Source organism: Anoplopoma fimbria, chromosome 2 (genome assembly GCF_027596085.1).
Source record: "Anoplopoma fimbria isolate UVic2021 breed Golden Eagle Sablefish chromosome 2, Afim_UVic_2022, whole genome shotgun sequence".
Lineage (NCBI taxonomy): Eukaryota > Metazoa > Chordata > Actinopteri > Perciformes > Anoplopomatidae > Anoplopoma > Anoplopoma fimbria.
In genome coordinates, this window is record NC_072450.1 from 11,086,184 (window position 1) to 11,106,856 (window position 20,673).

Consider the following 20,673-nt stretch of genomic DNA (forward strand, 5'->3'; position numbering starts at 1 on the left):
ACAGAACAAACTTCTATGTGCATGTAGATCCATCAGTTAATTGCAACAAAAGGGATCTAATTATTGTTTGGAATGATTCTTTCTTTTTTTCTTTTTTTTTTTACTAGATTTTCACAAAGAGAAATGATAAATAGATATAATTAGTCTAAAGGATCAGTGAAAGTGCACCAAGAAAGGGGAAAGCCCAGTCTAACCAGGGTTGGACAGTATGTGTATGTGTGGAGAGCCAAAGCAGGGACCACTCCCTTTTTTTTACTGCGGTGGTTGTGTTAACTGAGAAAAGCAGACAGACATTAACCAGGTTAAATCTGAACATGTAATGTGTAACCACTTGGAAAAAGGAACAAAGAAAGGAGGAGGAAAATGAGAGGACCAGAACAAAACAACTTCAGATATAATGTGCTCAAGAGCTCCCACAGCCTTCGGTGTCAGGCTTGAGGTCAGCTCGCCCGAACATTCGCTGTCTGCCTGCCTGTGTGCCTCCGCCGGAGAGTAGTATGGAAAACCGCCATTAGCTGGAGTAGATCTGGGTCCCGATCACACGCATGATCTCCTTCTGCACCTTAGGCTCCTGGGTGTTGATGTTAGCATCTCCTACTTGGCCATCCTCATACCTGCACAAATACATTGATCAGTAGACATATGGTTTATTTTCACCTCTTCATCAATAGCTGCCTACGGTTTTATCTTACTACCTCATCTTTCTGCTACTTGGTGGTATAAGGGCCCAGTTTGAAGATGAACAGCAACAGTTTTATTCTTTTCTCATTTTACAAGACATAATACTGATCATAGAAAGGTAACCTTTCCATGCACAAATGAGCCTCCGTGAGTTGCTGTTGTCTAGGAAGCAAGTGAATTACAGTGCTTTTAGAAGAGGCACTGTTACATCTGACACAACAAATCTTCCTGTTTTTATTCAAATCATATCAACGTTTCGTCAAGCTGAAAAACAAAACCATACGCTGAGCACAAGGTCAGAATTGAATTATATTTAGTTGTGATTTAAATTTGATTGCAGGCCATCTCAAATCTAATTTCCGACTCAGAAGACAGCAGTAGACATGATAATAGACTTTGCCATCTGGTGAATGCCTGTGTCCAAATCCATAACATCAGCAGCCAGTGTGGATGCCATGTGTTATTTGCCGAGCTCCAAAACACAGTTTTAAACATCATACTGAAAGGCTATGACTTGACAGGAACCCAGTTTAGTGAAGCAGTAAAACCACTCAACCATCACTTATTCACGGCTAATTTAAAATGAGGATGAGTGATGAGGCAAAACCGCAGCATATATCACAATTATTCAATAAATCACCTTCATCATGTGCGGCTTCGCAGGAAAAAATAAGCAACCTGAGTGATGAATTATGCCTTTTAAGTGTGATGATTATTTTTATTTGTTTCTGACTGGTTGCTATGTCAACTACTTTGGTAATTATGCGTTACTTATGTAGAAATAACAAAGGAGTTTCCAAGTGTTGGAAATACTTACACAAAAAAGAAGCGAGTACAGACGTGGTCCGATACTGGACACACCCAAATGTTACCATGTTTCTGCAGATCCTTAGATGTGATAACTGTTGAAGAGAGAGAAGCATGTTTCACCAGACATAGTGGTTTGTATTTACTTTACTTTCTTGTTATTTATCATTATTATTAGTAGTGCTGCTGTTGTATTTGATATTATATTATAACATACTACATAAGATGCTGTAGAGCTTAAGAGCTTAAAGTCAGTTATTATCTAAACCGATGCACATTATTTATTTTGTTTATCTTTAATAGTTTTTGCTATTATAACGATAATTATATCATAATAATAATAACCGCTCATTAATACACTAGTTACATTCCCTAGTTAAATTTAGATTTTAATGATCTAACTCATGGTATTTTCTTCCTGTAACTATCCTATAATAATTCCATATCGCGCTACTGTTCACGTTGTAGCTGTCAAAACAATTGCGTAGGACTTAATTTAAATCCTTCTTATAACTATACACTGCTCAAATTTCTCACAGTACAATGCTAAAGATGCTCTAAATTCTGTTTCACTGGGACTGAAATTAATATAATAATATCATTTTTTTAATTTTTTATTTCAATGTCATAATATCAAATATACTAATGGAGCATATTAACTATTATCTCAGCTCTCACATATAATATCTTCTGCTTGTGATTACCTTCACACAGAGCGATACAGTTCAGATTTCGACTCTGAAGAAACCTTGATTGTATTGGACGGCTCTATTGAAAAAAAGAGACAACAGTTAAGTCCCATCAAGCTGCTACAGTGAATAACATGGCCTAACTATGCTGATAATGGTAAACATTGAGAATAACATACAACTTTTGAACATTTATGGTATATGTGTATATGTGAGGATGTAATATTACCACCTGTGGTATGGTGTTCATGCGGTTGTAACGTTGCACCAGTTCATCTTTGGTGGGCATGCGGTGCTGTCCTTTCCCCATTCCTACAAAAAGCAGCACACAGACAGCAAACGACCTCAAGTCATTCAAGCTGTGAAAAACCTCCCTCTAGTTGTCTTGAGCTCCTTTTACAGAGAAGTTTAGAACCCAGAGTTCTAACCTTCATATGAAGGCTATTCCAAAATGCTACTAAATACAATCTACACACAAGCCAATACAGCAAGTGACTCAGTTATCTTTTACATTTTCAAAACGGCAAAGTTGTAATTAAATGCGAAACCAACTTAAGTATGTATATATTGGCTTTGATTGAGGACAAAGTAAACAAATTGGATATGATTCCAGCAACTGTTGCTGTTTTTCTTGCCACCTTAACTTGTAATAATTAATTCCACATCAATCCTTAAAACAGGGAAACCATTGCTTAGGGGCTTGTTAATAGTGTTAACAGTTAAACAGGCAACCTGTAGATGTCTTGTCCACAAAATCATCACAATAACCATAGTGGGACCTCAAAACCAACATCCAAATTGTGTTTCAGCGACAATTCACAGGGGGAATAAGGTAAGGACTAGTAAAGTTTAAATGTCTCTTCAGCCCCACCCCATGAAGAGAAAATAGTATAAAATACCAACACAGTACAAAGTAACACACACAGATCCACTGACAGCTTCATTTTTTCACAGCCACAACATAATGTATGGTATGATATGCAGCACACAAGCTCAGAGAAAAAAGGCCCAAGGCCCAACACCCAAAGTGGACACACAACACAGAGCAGCACAATAGGATAGCATGGAAAGCTCCCACATGTGAAAATGAAGTGTTCCAGGATGATAATCAGGCCATTTTACCAACATGGAGCGTACTCAGTCAACACGATGGAATAAAAAGGTAGAGGGGTTTAGGGGCCGGAGGGGACTTAGTGGCGAGGAATAAACCGTTCCTACCTGAGTATCCAAAAGATATGCTGGAGATGGGGCTCAGATAGATGCCCTTTCCATACGCTGCCCCATGCAGCTTGGGTTTGAAAAGAGCAGGAAGGAAGGAAGGGTCACTGAGCAGTTGCACAGGACAACCTCGTACAATCACGCACACACACAAATGTACTCACACATACAGTGCAATACATACCAAAGTCAGTGATTTTTTTATGTTTCTGTTACAGTTTACCTGGCAAACACCACCAACCAGGCATACTAAATTCACACGCACAGCCACACACACACAAAAATCCAAAGATAGTGGATTGCAAAACGCCAAAGAGAGAAAAGATAGTTTGATTATTCTAGTGATCTGAAACAACACATATGCACCTTTAAACTGCCAACATGTTTTATCCTTGCAAAATAATGTAGTCCAGAGAAGATCATGTCATGCTCTGGAGTTATGTGAATTATATTTGTGTATGTAATGATCAAGTATTCAAGCAATGCTGAAATGAGACCATGTATGCTGGCTTGGTATGAGAATGAAGATGACTGATAATGATGTTGAGCCTCCACACAAGAATGTCCAGAATGAGGAAAAAACGAAAAAGGACCACAGGTGTATCATGGAAAAGTTTTCATAAGCCACAGTGATCCAGAGGAGAAACGAGAGGAAGAACAAAGAGAACTTTGATAGTTTGGGAATGAAATGTGAGGGAGATGGAGGTCGGGACTTGGCACATCTGGAAGATATCAAAAGGAACAATAGACCAGAGGTTTTGTATGATGGTTGGAGCTGGAGGCAGACTCGGTCCTCCTCCTCTTGTGAAAGACAATGACAGAGGAAGGGGGGTGTCGATGCTCAAGGTGAAATGGAGAGGAGAAAGATGAGGCAGACGAGCACTGAGGTGAGATCAAAGATGGAGAGTTCAAAAAGTTGGAGAACAAAGAAGGCATAAATGAAACACATCAGCATGATAGAGCAATCAGGGCTGACGTGAATGCTTCAAAGATCCTTGAGATTTCACATTTAATTGTTTTTCATCTACTTTCAGGACATGCCGGTGTATCTGCAAGCAGTCATTATCTGCTGTATTGTGCAAATGAGAAAAACCTGCGCTGTCTGGTGCTCGCTTCTTCTTTTCTTGTTTTATTTTTTATTTATCTTTCACAGACCTGGGTCACAAAGTGCAAAAACAACCTTGGCAAAGCAAAATAATGATCCAGATGGACGCAGACCTGAGTAAAACCAGAATACAGTATGATTTTCTGCTTCTGCCTTGAAACTATATTTATGGTACTCATTTGGTCAATTGTAGCCACCTGGTATCAACTAAGTTTGAATACTTTGATTTTTAAGGCTACTATTTGACCCAAGTCTGAGTAGATAATGAGTGGTGCTAGTCACTGACCTTTGTGGGAAGCCCTCCTTCTTTACCCACAGGAAGTCTATACTTACTACCATGGAGTTCGTCCTTTGCATCCTTCAGCTTCAGACCTATCCTACTCAGTGCTCTAGGTGGTTAACCCCAACAGGGCACACAGGCAGCCTCCCAAAATCACAGCTGACACCACGGCCCCCTCCCCTTTGACCCACAACAGGAAGAGACGTGCTGTCTGCTGCTGTCGACGTCAGCAAAAAAAGCAGCCGACATTGGCCAGGAAAATCTCCCAGTGTGCCCCGCTCGCTAAAATGCCAATTGCAAAGCTGACGAAAGGGAAGCTGGCATCCATTAACTGCAAAAATGAATCAGCCGGACAGCGAGCCTGTTCTGTCAGAGAGCAGGTTTACTGTCCGAGAGGAGATGCATCGTAAATTCCAGCAAACTGCTAGGGTTACGTACCTGCAGTTTGGTATAAGAGGCATTGACTAGTCCATTTCTCAGAACAGAGTGCCAGTTCTCTATATGGGAACCACTAGAGCAAGTGTAGAGAGAGGGAGAGATAAGAAGGAAGAGATAAAAGTGTTGCGTGAATACAAACAGCGTGGATCTCAGTGTGCAACCACTGATGTGTAGTGGGCCGGATCCATGCTGTTCAAAATAACACTGTGGCACATTTTGTATGTGACCTTCCATTCACAAAAAGAGATTAGCAAATTGACTATTATTTAATTATTTTTTATATTATTTACTGTGTTTGAAAATGTCATGAATTATTATTGTAAAAATGTGTTACATTACCTGTACAGCGTTTTACTTTTTATTATTACATAAGTATTTTGTAAAACCTACAATTAGACATTCGTGCAGAGAGAAGATTGAAGTTATCTTCTGCCAACCACAAAGAGCTTCTGTAGTCATCTATTTATACAATTTGTGCAAGATATTTTGGGACAATATGTTACATCATCATGGTATTCCAAATTTAGTATTAAAAAAAAGTTGAAGATCTAAGATGACAACCCATCACTGCTGTCTTTCAGGTCAGGATGGGTTATTTGGATACGTTTCCCACTGCAGGTATCTGGATTGTCTTACAACAAAGAGAGCAGTGTCACGATTGCTGTTATTTTTAACTAGTTGTGAAGCAATCCTTGTTCCCACAATCTAATACATAAACAGTAAAAAGTTATTAATTACAAGTCAGCTATTTACGGATTCCTTTCTAAATCTTGCCGATTGTCATTAAACTGACTCTGAACATGTATTTTCAAATGTTTCTATTTATATAAAAAGATTTCCTGTTCATAATTTGTAGCATTAACCAGCAGAAAAAGAGAGACTGTTAGCACTGCTCATGTGTTAGCTGTACCCTGCGAGAGCCCAGATGGGCCGTGTGTATCTAAAATATTCAGCGAAGCCCCATCTGCTACAGTACAAATCTTGATCTCACAGATATTGCTGGCTCCACGTGCTGGCTTAGCAAGGTGGTTTCTCTGTCCAAGAGAATGGTCACTGCTTTGTGCTATTGTTTGTTATTGTTCCAAAAAAATCTGCTCGAGTGGCTCCCCCAGCCGCAACATAATGACCAGGTGGTACACGGAGACATGTTCATGTTTGACAGTGTGTACTGCTGTAACGCTAAATTATGCATGCATTTAAGTGACTATGCTTGATTTGAGATAAATTATTTACAGTAGGTGATTTCTCACATCATATTTGCTCAACAGCCACAAGATTAACAATTTAATAACTACAAACTATTTCTGATATTTTCTAACAGCCTAAAGGATTTTAACACTGTAACTGTAGCTTTACACCCTATAAGCTTCAAAATAGTAATTTGATGAAAACATAAGTTTCGGATGTATTAATGCTGTGTTAGCCAATGAGAGGAACAAAGTGGACTCACTGGAAGGCGAAGGTGCTGCCATATAGCTTCTTGGCAGTGCGAAAACGAGCCTCCTTGGCCGGGGGGCTGCTGAGCAGCAGGAACTGGTGGGAGGTGTGCATGAATTTCAGTTGCTATCACAATGAGATCATAAGGGACAAGTGAGAGCAAGAGAGAGACACAGATAGAGAGTGAGTATGAACCATTGAAAGGCATAATGTTGCAGTAATAAAAAAACTCATTTAAAAAAAGGACACTTGAGGGGATGTCGTTCTGGTTCCCTACCCTACTCAGAGGCAGCTTGACGATATGAGACCTGTTACTGGAAATAATCCTGCAAAAAGAGAGAAAGAATATCGAAACAAAAATCCAATAAGGTGTAACAAAATTTAAAGTACTAGCCATTGTGCTACCACTTTGCTTGAACCACAATAAGCCTTTTTTACAGCAGACATTTTAGTAAAACATGGGTGTTACTCTGAACATTAACAATGGTTCCGTTCTATTCAAGTGTTCCAGAAAGCCTTGCCAGTGTGAAAAATGAGCCAACATGCAGAAGAGCAGGACCATGAAACCAGCCAAATGGAATTCAGCCATTACTACTTACAGCTGTGTTTTTCCTTCTGTGAAATGTCAAAATGTCCCCCATGAAAAAGGCATACTGACTTAAGCCAATACGTATTATTGTATTATCAATGATTGTTTATCTAATATGGTATGTTTGATATGCTCTCTACTGATAAGTACTGCTGTATAAATGTAATCCTGTTTACATGCAAAGCAGAGTGAACCAATTTTTAAAACAGATCCTCTACTCACCATTGTAGCAGAGGATGAGCCAAAGGGTCAAGTTTGTCCATCTGTTTCTTGATCTCCAGATATGAGCCCTGAAAAAAAGGCACAAAAGCATGTGTGGTTTTCAGTTTTGAGGATTTTTCCCCGAAAGCCAAATGAGCAAGAGTTTAGATCTAGACTTACTATGTGTTTTATACATAGTACAGATGCAGTCAAGCCACAGTGGGTAAATAAGTAATAGAAACAAGAGTGGGGAAGATCAATAGAGAAGATAAACTAATCAGAAACAGCTGTCATTTTGCCCACCCTTACAGCTCAAACAGTCTAATAAATACAGGACTGTGTAATGGACATGTGGGGGACATATATAGTGATGATTTTATATAAACTAAAAAACCTTAGATTATGTCTTAAACATTATACATCAAAACCATATGTAGCCTAGATCCACTGTGGCTCCTTTTCTTTCTTTCACTCCCATCTTCTCCTTGTACCTGGGTCATTTCACGAATGGACATGACGCTGTCCAATGCCTTCTGGAGTCTCTCATAATTCTTCTTCTGTGTTCATCGGTTGAGCCGAACATCCATTGTTTGCAATGAGAGAGGGGACAACATACAGACATCTAAAATCACTTGTAGAGGTAAAAGTTTTCCCAACTATAATGACCATTTCTAAATTCTTCCTATCCTATTCATTGATATCAAATTAAGCAGTTACATTACTTCATTCATTCATTACGTCTGTGGATAACTACAATTATATTTTCCAGTAGTTTTAATAGAGTCAGTTGATTTTACAAATTGAGTTTATGTATTGGTTTTGTTACTAATCAAGTTTGTAGTTGTGAGGATGCTGACCTTTGGGTTGAAGGCCAGAGTTTTGGGGTCATTGGGGTCAACGACTGATGGATAGGGCTCAAAGATGATGCTCTTACGGGGAGACTCAAGAGCAGCTCTACACATAGCCACAAGGAGGTCCACCACCTGCGGAGAGAAACATAACATCATCACGCGCCAGTGTTTGACGTTTGTGTTTTGTTTTTCTTACATATATTTTAGGCCTTTCTTTTTAAAAAGAAATACAAATAATCAGAATTATATCATAAATTATATGTATTGTTTAGTTGTCACCTCTGCTCCAGTGGCCACTTCCTCTGCAGCTCCGGACATTACACCCAGAGTGTAGAAGGAGAAAACACACAGCTCCCTGGTGCACACAGCCGGCTATAGAAACACACACAAGCACACAAAGATGGGTGAGAATACATTAATTTCAACGTGTACTACATATCTAAACAAAAACAAGTACACTCATGCACACACGTAATTAGACACACTCTCTCTCACTCTTTATCTTCTCCCTCACAACTACAATTGTGGAAAATCCATTAACAGGATCGTATTACTAATAGAGAGAGAAAACATCACGTACATGCTTTTCATAACATCTCTTTTTTTTAGCCAATATCGAACGGTTTCTAAACCGATACTCTACGTTTCTGTTTCTCGTCTCTGATACCTTCAGCATGGATCCATTCTGAAAGACGTGTTGTTCGTCACACACCACGCAGTACTCGTTGAGCGTGGGGATCCTCTGCTCTGAGTACTTCATTATCTGTTTGGAAAAAAGTGAGGACTAGTTATTTTAAATACAATTTTGTACTGCAATCGTGACTGGCTGAACCTGTTATGATGTCCTAGAACAACAATGCATTGTGGGCCCCGCCCCTTGCCACTGCCAGCAAATATATCCTTGAGGTCTAACCTGCACTAAGAAGCCATACTCCAAGGTAGGGATGTTCTTGCAGTGGCCGCCCGCCTGGGATGAGAAAAACAATTCAATCAGCTGCCTCGTGGTAATCTGCGCAGGGGCCCTGGCCGCCGGGACAGCCACAGTCTGATGAGTCAAGTGAAGACAAAGCATTATGGGAAACAGCGCAGAAGCCATGTTACGGTAGGGGTTAGGAAAGGCTCGGGTGGGAACAGTGCAGGTGGCAGGTGACTGAGAAGAGGGTCAGAGTGAAACACAGTGGATTAAAACAGAAATATACAGTGCCATGAAAACAGCATTCATCATCAGCATTTTGTAGTATTCTTGGTGATTTTGAACTCCTTATCATGGCATTATGAGTTTCTACATCAGCAATGTTACACATGTAAGGAGTGTGAAGTTTAGAGAGATGTGACAAAAACGCTATGATCACAACTTGACACGTGAGTGAGACACGTTAAAGATAAATGAATTGGAGGACAATGGCATTTAGTTAATTCCTCATATTAAAATTTAAACTGAAAGGTATCTAACTCCAAATCAGAGAGATGCATGGGTGCTGTTATGTCCAGACCGGGGAACTGACCTGGCTGTTTGGTGGATAGCTGAAAAGCTCCCCTTTGGGATTCTTCATGGTACATGAGATAGAGCGGTTCATCAGGCGGGTCACTCTCAGCTCAGGGACACTCAGCTTCCCTTTTAAAACGGTGTCTTGGATCAGAGGAAAACTCGGAGACCTTGAAAAAAGAAAGACACAATTTATGTGCATCACTTCATCTGCCATCTTTCCCAGGAGGAAAAAAAAATGCTAATTTTGTCAGTTGTCCCTGTGTTTGTAGACGTTTGATAGCGGAGGGTTTGGCTTCAAAGGCCAAATCAGGAATTTTTAGATCTTATTGTTGTAATATTGCTTTGAATAAATCTTTATTATCAATAATATAATTGGCAACATCTCCTCAGCTGTAATCTTGCATGGGAAGACTGCAATGTGTTTACATAGTCAGTACCTGGGTTATTTTACAGTGACATCTGTGAGAGAAATTCACAATCACACTACACTTGGATTATTATGCTATCTCTGACAAGTGAAATCTGTTTGGGCAGCAGCTCAAGTCACTAACAGTTAACATTCAAGAACCAGTGTTCACTTCCAACATCACTCTCAGTATATAATCCATGTACAATTTTGACATGAGACTACTGTCACGTTGTGAGGATGTCAAGACAGCTTAGTAGTTAGTCGGACTGACCTCCATCGAGTGGGCCGAGATTTAATCCCTGTGCACCCATAACTGTCAAAGAATTGCAGAGTAAGACAAGAGGCGGAGCAGGGTACTTCCCCCCTCGGGAAATTGGATGAGTGTGTCAAACTTTTGAGTTGAAGTCAATCTGTAACATGCACTGTCAGAGAATCCTTTTCCCTGCTTGTCTTATTTGCTACAGTTCAACTTTTACAGACACAACCTTCTCAAAGTATTTCCATCACTATCTTCCAACAGAAATCTTCAAACTTGGAAAAATAGCTCACTTGTATGTAAGTGTATTTATTCATATAGCTGCTACTCCCTTTGATGTCTGAATTAGAAAGGTGCTATATTATAGCACCTTTCTAATTCAGACATCAAAGGGAGTTTCACGAAAGAAGAAAGACAAAACAAAGACATAATCAATCCCTATGTAACAGGATATTTCTCCAGAATGAGGTGTTAAGAATGTTTTGTGCCTAGGTAAAGAATAACTGAAATTTAGAAGTGCACAGTATACTGTTGTAATTTTTTAGAATTAAAAGTCCATTTGCAATAATTATTAAGAATTAAGAATTTCTTAATCATTATAAACAAGCATTTGTTAAGGGATAAACTACATCTACAGCCTTTAGATATTTTTTAAAAACCTTTCTAACAACTGATGAAAATTTCTTAGAGAAACTGTTTTCATTTTAGTTACAGGAATAGCTACCTACTGTGGAAAAAAAACGCAATAACAAACTGCAGTTGTTATGCCAAAATAACACCAAAAATAGCCTAAATGTTTCTGTTCTTGACATAATTAATCTGTGCTCTTCTACATGAGTGATGCAGACACTTGGAAACAGTAAAGTGTTCAAAACATAAATTGACAGTGAATAAATTATGGAAATGTGTTTTTAGACACCAGAATCAAAACCAAGCATCACAATAACAGTATAACAACTGAGCTCTATTTCTGGAAACTACAGACATAACAATTCCGCATTGAAATTGATATATCTGTATTATCAATGGCCAAAATTGTTGTTTGTTTATTTGAAAATGTTGTTTAGCATGCTGTATATGAAACATAAACATGGGGGTGCAGTTGCCCTGATAGAGATATACAGTGGTAGAGCGACCTACTTGGGTATGGGGGAGAAGATGCTGAGCCCGGCACGGAACTTCTTGATGGTTCCTCCGGCTTTGAACCAGCTGTGCCTCTTCTCCTGCTGGGCCTTGAGGAACTCATTACTGAGGTGCTTCCACTGCTGTGAGGTGAATGTGCTCAGGATCCTGCCACGTTACAAATAAGGAGAGCCAAGCAGGATGATATGTGAGTGAACCTGACAGAGTGAATTACACTTTAAATCACCTTCTTTTTGTTGTTGATGTGCATTATTATTTTGGTGATTGGATTAGGCAACCCAAAATTGGAAAAATAAATCATCTGTGATTTGTATTTCTGATGCTGCACATTTGATTATGCAAAATCTGACATCAAATTATGGAATCTACCACAATTTCGCTATTAAACATAGATATAATAGATCACATGGCTTACTTTTTGAGCTGCAGGCCCAGGCTGAAGCCTTCTTTATTGGAGGGCTGGAACACTTCAACTGATGGCTCTGAGTAAAGATGACTAACACTATTATACAGTGCACAGATACACAGATACACAGGCTCTCTCTTTCACTCTCCCTCTTGTATAGCACATATTGTACTCACCTCCTACGCTCAATGTGTGGCACAAATACCTAAAGTCCCTCCCAGAAAACCAACATCCAAACTGACATCTTTACTCACCAGGTCCATCGAGGTACTGAGAAAGAGAAAAGCGCAGTCTCAGAATAATGGGCTCTGTTCTGATAACTTTCCAAGCTGTCGCAACCTCCTCCTGAGTCAGACACACACACACATACACACATACACACAAATATACAGAGTTAGCATCCTAATTAGGGCCATTTCTCATTACATGAATAATTTAGAAATATACAATACATTATAGATGATGTGTTACTTTGCATAATGTCAACGTTGGAATAGTAATGGGCAAGGGAGGAGGTGTATGCAGAGAGAGAGAAGAATGCTGACTCACATCTAAGAAACCAATGTTAATGTGAAGATCGATGTCCACGTCATCAATGGTTCCATACTCCCTGTTCAGAGACACAACGGCAGATACAGTTCATTCATCATACGTAATGGGATACATTAAACTCCAACCCTTTCAACAGATTATCCCTTGAGGACGAAAATACGTCTTTTCTTTTTTCCTATGTCTCCAGACAATGTCAAATTAAAGTTTTTTCTTTACGATATTCAGAGCATTAATATAGCATCAAAACATTTTTTGCAATGTAAAGATATAGTCAAGTAATGTCTACCTGAGCAGATAATGAAGTTACTCTCCCTCTCTGTGTGTGTTGTAATCCAAGTTTCTCTGTGATTTGTTTACATAGCTGAGATGTCTAGGCGTGCCTTTTTGTGCACGTTAGTACATGTGAGAATGCCCCAGTGGTTACCTTAAAGCCGACTCTATAAACTGCTCTCATACAGCAGTTAATGCTGTCCCAACCATCACGGTTGTCATGGAAGCGTAGTGCTCAAACTCCGGTTACGCCTCATGTAAACACTGTTAGCTCTGTCAGCACTGTTGCCGTTGTTTAGCACCGTTAGCACTGTTTGTATTGATAGCATTATCAGATTGCATGTTGAGAGTCATGTAGAGGCAAAATGAATGCTTTGAATTTTGTATTGAGCACTTTTAAAATGAATACATAAATAGATACAATCTTTGAATTGTGCCTGTGTAAAACATTTTTAAAATATGTCTCAATTGGATGTGTGTGTATGAGTGTGTGTTCCGTTGTATCTGTGCTGTACCTAACAGAGACAGCACTGTCAGTGTAGATGTCTTTTACTGCCTCAATATCTGCATCCAGTTGAGGGTGGCGGTACAGGTCAGCAGCGCAGCTCCCCTGTAACAAGCAGTATACAAAGCCCTCTCAGATGAATTCAAGAACCATTGGGTGACACCACCTGTCATTTTCCAAATATGTTAATTTATTTTAATCGATGATGCATATTGATCTACATCCCTGTAAATGTGCCAGTGTTAGAAAAAAGGCTTATTTATCTGACTGTTGTCCCTTGGCCAGATGTTATATTAGCCATTAAAACAACAATAACACAGAACATTTGAGGCATAGAAAGCAAAACATGAACAGCTGAACAGGGTCAAACGCTTAGAGGAGTAGAGCAAGTATTATGCAAAGTAGGATATGTAAAATGCAGGCCCTTAATACAAATGAATGTTAAAAGGACAATCGTATCACATTACATTATAGAAGACATTTAAAAACTAGAAGAGATTCGAAAGGGAAAACAGACAAAAAAGCCAAGTAAATGATAGCAGACAAGGCAAGCATGCAATGACTAGGTATGATGGCAGGTCTGGTTGCTTTTTAGCCAAGATTTTAGAATAAATGCATAAAAACAGTAAGAGTCCAAATGTTGTATATTAAACGGAAGGACGTTCAAAACTGTAAAAGCTGACTGGCTTAGAATATAAAAGTGGATATTCTTACAACAATGCTTAATGGATGTGTCTATTCATATTTATTACTTTTAGCTATTTATTTCAAAATCTGTTATAATTACCTTTAAGCAGTTTCTTAATCATTTTTAGCTATCTATTAAAACCATTTATCAATTGATAGTATCTAAATATTGCAACTGTTTAGTTTTTAACCCACTCTTAATCACAACACAGTCTGTAGTGTACAGCTGACTCAATATAAAAACATGTTTCTAATCAAATTCATTCCTTTTTTTTTTCAAATCAGCTGAGCTCCTTTATCTTTCAATTTTTCAACCACACTAAAAACCCTAAATTTCAGATCTATGATCCAACATCAAGCTCAACTTATATTTGCAGTAAAAGAGAGGGTTACATAATGTAACATTTGATAAAGAGGATGAACACAGTATTTTGTTATGGAAAAATTTGTACATTTCATAAACTGTAGGGATATCTTTTTGACATATTTCAGTGATTGTTTTACATCCTTTGGTATCCTCCATTAATAGCATTTTTTAGCCTAGGTTTGTCATACATGTTTCCTGATGTCTAGACTTGAAGTCAGACTCTCTTCTCCTCAGCTCTGATCTGTGTGTAGAACAGATCCTACACTTTCATCCTTATCTTTACTTTGCTGCTTTCATGTTCTCTGACTGCATATAAATGAGCTTTAAATCCCAGAGTGGATTTACATTTCAATCAAAGGACTTGCGAGATAACAGTAAAAAAGGATGACTAACAGATTAAGATCTCATATGAAAGTGAAGCATTGAACTTTATGAGATGAGACGATACATTGAATGGAGGCCACGAAAATGATTTTGACAGTGTTGCCTGGGATTGATACTTAAGGTCACATAGGGTGATAGTTCTACAACTGTATTGTACTTTAGATGTAAATGTGATATTTGCTTTTATCAGTTTGAAAAAATTCAAAGCCCAGAACATTGTTTAACATTGACACATCCTTACACTTACATTCTAACTGTATATCCTGCTTCAGATTAATTTAAATGTTTGCCCTGCCAGCAGTGGGGCATTAAGATGGAAATGTCAGTCAGCCAGTCCATCTGTTCTGCAGTACTACAGCAAAATATCTCACTAACTATTCACCACATTGCCATGACATTTGGTGAGAATCTCGACAATCCCCAAAAGAATGACTCCAAATGACCCCTGACTTATTGTCTGGTGCCAATGTCAGGTCAAAATCAGCATTGACCAACATCTAGGTCTCTGACAAAATCCTGAAAACAAGTGGCTGGTATTCTGGGAATTCAAGGTTAAATGGCCCAATTAGTATGTGCTTTTTTAGCTGTGAACATATTGCAGCATTGACATAAATACATCCTTTCAGTAGCTCTTTTACAGTCGATGGGAAATAAAATAATACAAATTTGTAAAAAAAGAACAACAATTTTTTTTTACCACCTGAGATTATTGTAATGTGAAGGTAAAAAGATGATAAAGACGTTGGCAAGCACCATTATTGATAAACACCTGATTAAACACATAGATTCATATAGTAAGGGTAATACGGTTGCCATTGCTGTACCTGAATGCCATACAGGAACTGTTCTGACTCGTTCTCCCCGTCCGACTCCTCGTCTGTCCAACACTGGCCTTTGATGTCCTGTGGGCCCACACATTGTGAAAAGGCCATTATAGTGGAGCGGAAGGAAACTGAAACCTCTCTCTATCATCCTTTCATCTCACATCCTTTCTCACATCTCCCTATTTAGCCTCTCGTTCAAAACACCCAGCTTCAAAACACTGCTTTATATAGCATCTCAAAGAGAGAGACGAAGAGGCGCGATTTATTTCCAAAAGACAGGAAGAATTCAACCTTCAAAAGAATACTCAAATAACAATCAAAGATTTTTTTTTTTTTATTGTGCAAAATAACCGTGTTTCATGTCATTTCCAGCAAAGCCTGGAGCCCAGAGACCCTATTGCATAAATCTACAGTCTGCACTTCTGTGAGTAGCCACAGCAATTTAATTAAATTTAATTTACCACTTAATTGATCTTAAACAAACCATGAATGGATGACACAGCTTAATCGTATGCATTAATGATTATACCAATAGAATCCTAGCTGTCTTACCATTGGTTCTACTGTTCATAAGGCTCACTCAGACAGGTTCAGTCCTTTGAATACTGCCAACCATTGCAGCCTATTTCCAGGTGGCAGAACAAGAACAGAAAACCGGAGAGCTTCGGCCCTCTCTCTCTTGCACTCGACAGAACTGCAAATCCTAGGAGAAATAGAAATCAAAATTCAGTAATGGACGAAAACATGAAACAAAGAGGCCATCTCCAGTGATGCCATGCTTTGTAAATGGTGCCCTCCTCCTCTTTTCTTTAAATGGTCTGCACTTCACCTTGCCATGTATCCTAGCAACAGCCATCTCTGCCTCCTTTCAGAGTGGCATTAATCACTGTGGAGAGAATGTGTGGGAGATATGTGCTGTACGTTCAGTACCCAGGATGTATCCATTTCTTTGTTTTGTTTTTTTCAGGAACTTCATCTATTAATACCAAGGCACCAAAGGTTGGCACACCTTTATAGATACACGGTGAATGATGTCAGTACATTGTTAGAGTCACGCTGTTGGTCATGTCAAATATATGGAAAGAAATCTTTGAAACACCATATAACTTCATGGGTTAGCATAAAGAGATAGATTTTCCACACAGTGTTGACTAAAAAATCTAAGTCGTTTCTCAAGATTCTAGCATAATAAAATAATGGTTGCCTATAAATGAAAAGCTACTGTTGGGTCATGATGAGAAAAAAAGGATCTTGTATTTTATTCCAGATTTAGAGATACATTTCGACAAAATCAGCAGCAAAACTGTAAGGGTAAACAACATTGCTGATATAACAGAGGCAGCTCCAGCACACTGCATTTCATGGCGGCCGATCACATTTTGTGTCAGACATGTAAACAACGAGCATGGTGTCCATTCAACAAGGCTTAAAGCTGCAGATGCAGAGTTGCATATTTCACACTGCAGCATCAGAATACAAATTACACATTACATAGTCTGGGGCCCGTCAAGCCAAAATAATCAAGATTTTTGAATATTTATCAGCACTGAATACTGAGACATGTGCAAACCAAGACTGGATGGCAATGTAGCTCTGCACAACAGGGTAGACCGCTTTACAAAGCCATCCAACATGAAGGCATCTATGCTATATATGGGTCAATATAATGAAACACCAATTATTCATTTTTTCTTTGTTTGCTGGACTAAAAAATGACACTTAGCTAATTTCTCCCTTAGATTTGGTCATTATCTACATGTCTACACCAAAAATAAAAATCACAATACTGTGTTTTTCTCTTCCTGGTTATGGATATCTGTCCTTTTTTGGTGTTATGGTTTGGCTCCTCCTTTGTCTAAAAAACCATTCCAGACATTGACCGCATCCTATAAAAAAAAAAGGCTCCCCTGTCATAACCATCTTCCATTTCAGCTCTGTTCCTTGTCTCTATATGTCTGCTGCCCTGCCATGTCCTCACCCCTGCTAGCATATACACCCCTCCACCGCCCCACTCACCGCCATTCTCATAGCCTCCATCGTCTCACATACCAACAGAGATGCCAGCAAACTGACCCCCCCCCCCCCCCCACACACACACACACACACACACACACACACACACACACATCTACCACCATCATCCCCTCCGCTTTCAGATTATATTTAACACAATCACAGATGCAGTCAGGCGTATTTTCCCCTCCCCCACTCTCTGCACCCCCACCCCAACCATCCACACTTACCTCCACAGAGGATGGAGACTCGGATGTCGTCCTTGCCTCAGCTGCTCTTCCTCTTAAAGGGCACACCTGCTTCTCTCTCTCGGTGGCTGTATTCCACTGAAATGATAAATGACAATAAGCCCATTAAGATAGGATTTTAGAGAAACCAGAGAAACAATATCCTAATTCTACAGCATCTGTCTCTCTCTGCTTGTGGTGTGTGTCTGCGTGCAATCCAGCTGGTGTGTGTGAGCCTGTGTGTTTATCTATTGCAGATCTCTGCCGCTACTGCTGTCTTATATTTTGCCTGACAACACTGAGGGGTCTGAGCATGCTCAGTGAGACCAGGCAAGCCAGTCATGTGACCTGCAGCTGACTGCACTGCTGCTGAGAAATAAGAGGAAAAAAATGGAGGATAAATGTCTGCTCGTATATATGCATCTGCCTGCATGTGTGTGTGTCTGTGTGTGTGTGTGTGTGTGTGTGTGTGTGTGTGTGTGTGTGATTGCATAAGTCAGTGTCTATAACTGTGCTGTACTGTGTGTGTCTTAAAGAAATTAGAAGAAAGAACCCTAAATATGCCTACTGATATATTTGTGCTTTACATTTCACCTGCATTGCATGCTGTATTGATGAAGAAATGCACACTAAATTAATTGATATTTCAGTAACTTCTTCCAGAAATTATATTAAATTACAAAAAAGATAATGTCTTCTGTATGTGTGATAGACCTTGTCATTGTGTGCATGTGTGAGACAATGGCCATTGGGTTCTTGAGCTAATCAGTCTTTACCCTCATTATCTCAAGGTATCTATTTAAGAACTGACTTAAAGAGTGAACAGGTGTTAGGCCAGTCTGATCAGTGTGTGGCTGTGCTCAGGAGAGGAAGAGACAATTAAGATCTCTATATACATGTATTTGGCACACAATAGGGCTAACTAGAGGGCACTGGCCCTGATGGCATAATATAAATATAAGGAAGTAGTTTGACATCTTGCCATAGTTGCTTTGTCAACCAAAGTCATGCTGCCTGGTACTTCTTGTACATAAATGGGTATCCCAGGTTAATCAAGAGTTCACTTTAGTAGTAGCCCCAGAAGAGTTCACCATCTCCCAATTATAAGGCTACTGTCCTTCACTGTACATCAACAGGCAGTACATTTTATTTCTGGAAGAAGGTTGAAAGTGCAGAAACTTTTTCAGTCTAGTTTTCTGCAGGCCAAATTATTTGTTCCATTTTCAGCCCATTGGGATAACCAAAAATTAAATCATAATTTCGTTCCCATTAGTGTTATTTCACATTTTTTGTCCTTCTGTTTTACTTTATCGGGTTATAATCAATGTAATAAATACGCGTGCCTTAGTGAAGTTATGTTTATTTCACTTTTTTGTTTAATCGATTCCCCCTTTTAGGTATATTTATGTACTCATAGGTAGCAGTTGCTGTACTCATGCAGTAATAATACACACCAAAGTATTAGGACGTCATATCTGCTGATCTCTGAGATTTATCTGAGCATATTCCCACAGGGTCTTACTGTACCTCGTGGCCCAGGGGTTAGCATCCATTAATACTGACTGACACTCAGGAGCTTGGCCAGTGAAGAGAGGGTGACTGGATGGCAGATCTGTCCCTCACTTGTACAGGTGTGTTCATTGGCCTCAGGTGGGGGAGCCGAGTGCATCCAGGCAAGAGGCTGCCAGCAGCCAGTGAGACAGCAACATGGGCAGTGGAAGCAGCAGTGCTAACACAGCCACAGCTGTGAACAGGTGAGGGCAAAAAGGGACACTGTGGGAGGAGCCGTGGACTCAGTGAAGAGTGGACACTAAGAATAAGCCACAGGGAGTCAAGAAGAAGAAAAATTAACATTAGCATTGGTGTTTTCTGTATCTGTGAGTAAATAGTACTTTGAAAAGTATCTTTGCCGGATTGATTTTTCTAATCTCAGTTGCCAAATTTCAAGTTGAGATTCAAACCCCACTATGGTGGCGATGTAGTAGACAGTTGATTTTGTGTCAAGGTTTTAGCCTCTGTCTGCCATCTTCCTGGCAGATCTGATTATTACAACATCAGAATCAATCATCCTGGGGATCATTTGAGACATAGCTGTCTAGGGTCTTCCTTGGATAAACAACCAATATTTATGTTGTTACTGTTTGCAATTGATATACCACAGCTGCTAAGCAAAGGGATGGCATTACACTAATCAGGTCCAAAAAAAGTATAGCTGTGTACTTGCAACGTGTCCCTCCAACAAGGTTTGTGAGGCTTTCTGTGTTCTGTGGAAATCAAATAAATGTTATTATGCATATTTTCTAGTAGTAGTATAATACTGCTAGTGGTAAATGTATTTATATTGTGTGTAATGGTACAGCATTATAAGTTGTGTACTTAAAATAAGTGGTAAAGTAGTTAAAACATGAAATCAATTCAATATATTGTAAATTATCCTAATATTTAGGATTAAAAAAATTAAAATAACAACAATAATAATTATATTTTCTTCCCCAATACTGAATAGGAAGTACCTTAACTTGAATGAACATTAATGCGTACATCCTAAAACAAAAATCAAAAAACTGTTATATTATATTTCAGCACTAGATGGAAGTATTGCCTCAAACACTGTACAGTAGCAAAGTACTAGCATTTCATGATTCATCACTCAAACACGCACTGACATGCTGTGACTACTGATACATTTGGGGGAATAAACAATAGGTCTATCTGGGTATTATTATTATTATTGAAACAGTTTCAAAAATTAAAATAATTTGGAAAAAAAAAAATGGTATTTTACAGGAAAGTTACCGTACTACATCATGTTTGATGATGCTTTACATGAACCATTTGGTCAGCC

General features: G+C 39.0%; 1 protein-coding gene across 2 annotated transcripts; it reads right to left on the minus strand.

The window, feature by feature from the left end:
* Positions 1 to 511: 511 nt before the first annotated feature.
* Positions 512 to 16,182, minus strand: LOC129105740 (protein mono-ADP-ribosyltransferase PARP6). Of its 2 annotated transcripts, XM_054616929.1 has the most exons (22): positions 16,141 to 16,182; positions 15,589 to 15,666; positions 13,337 to 13,431; positions 12,549 to 12,609; positions 12,254 to 12,344; positions 12,009 to 12,075; positions 11,591 to 11,740; positions 9,802 to 9,952; positions 9,210 to 9,263; positions 8,964 to 9,059; positions 8,576 to 8,668; positions 8,303 to 8,428; positions 7,937 to 8,002; positions 7,467 to 7,534; positions 6,933 to 6,981; positions 6,669 to 6,781; positions 5,219 to 5,291; positions 3,396 to 3,465; positions 2,410 to 2,489; positions 2,193 to 2,256; positions 1,499 to 1,583; positions 512 to 614 (listed from the first exon to the last, which is right to left on the minus strand). In XM_054616929.1, exons 1-22 carry the CDS (start codon positions 16,141 to 16,143, stop codon positions 512 to 514), a joined length of 1,836 nt encoding a protein of 611 aa, XP_054472904.1. In that variant the 5' UTR covers positions 16,144 to 16,182. The 2 variants fall into 2 exon arrangements, with proteins under 2 accessions (XP_054472904.1, XP_054472896.1); XM_054616921.1 differs by lacking the exon at positions 16,141 to 16,182 and having other exon boundaries at positions 9,210 to 9,341; positions 15,589 to 15,696.
* Positions 16,183 to 20,673: the final 4,491 nt, after the last annotated feature.

Bases quoted from the DNA above. Each gene is read 5' to 3' on its own strand.
- LOC129105740 (XM_054616921.1), bottom strand. From the start codon at position 15,696: ATGGCCTTTTCACAATGTGTGGGCCCACAGGACATCAAAGGCCAGTGT. The intron at 11,741-12,008 runs GTAAGCCATGTG...GTAACGTGGCAG, and splicing joins CTGGGCCTGCAGCTCAAAAA to GATCCTGAGCACATTCACCT. The intron at 7,535-7,936 runs GTACAAGGAGAA...CCTTTTTTTCAG, and splicing joins CCATTCGTGAAATGACCCAG to GGCTCATATCTGGAGATCAA.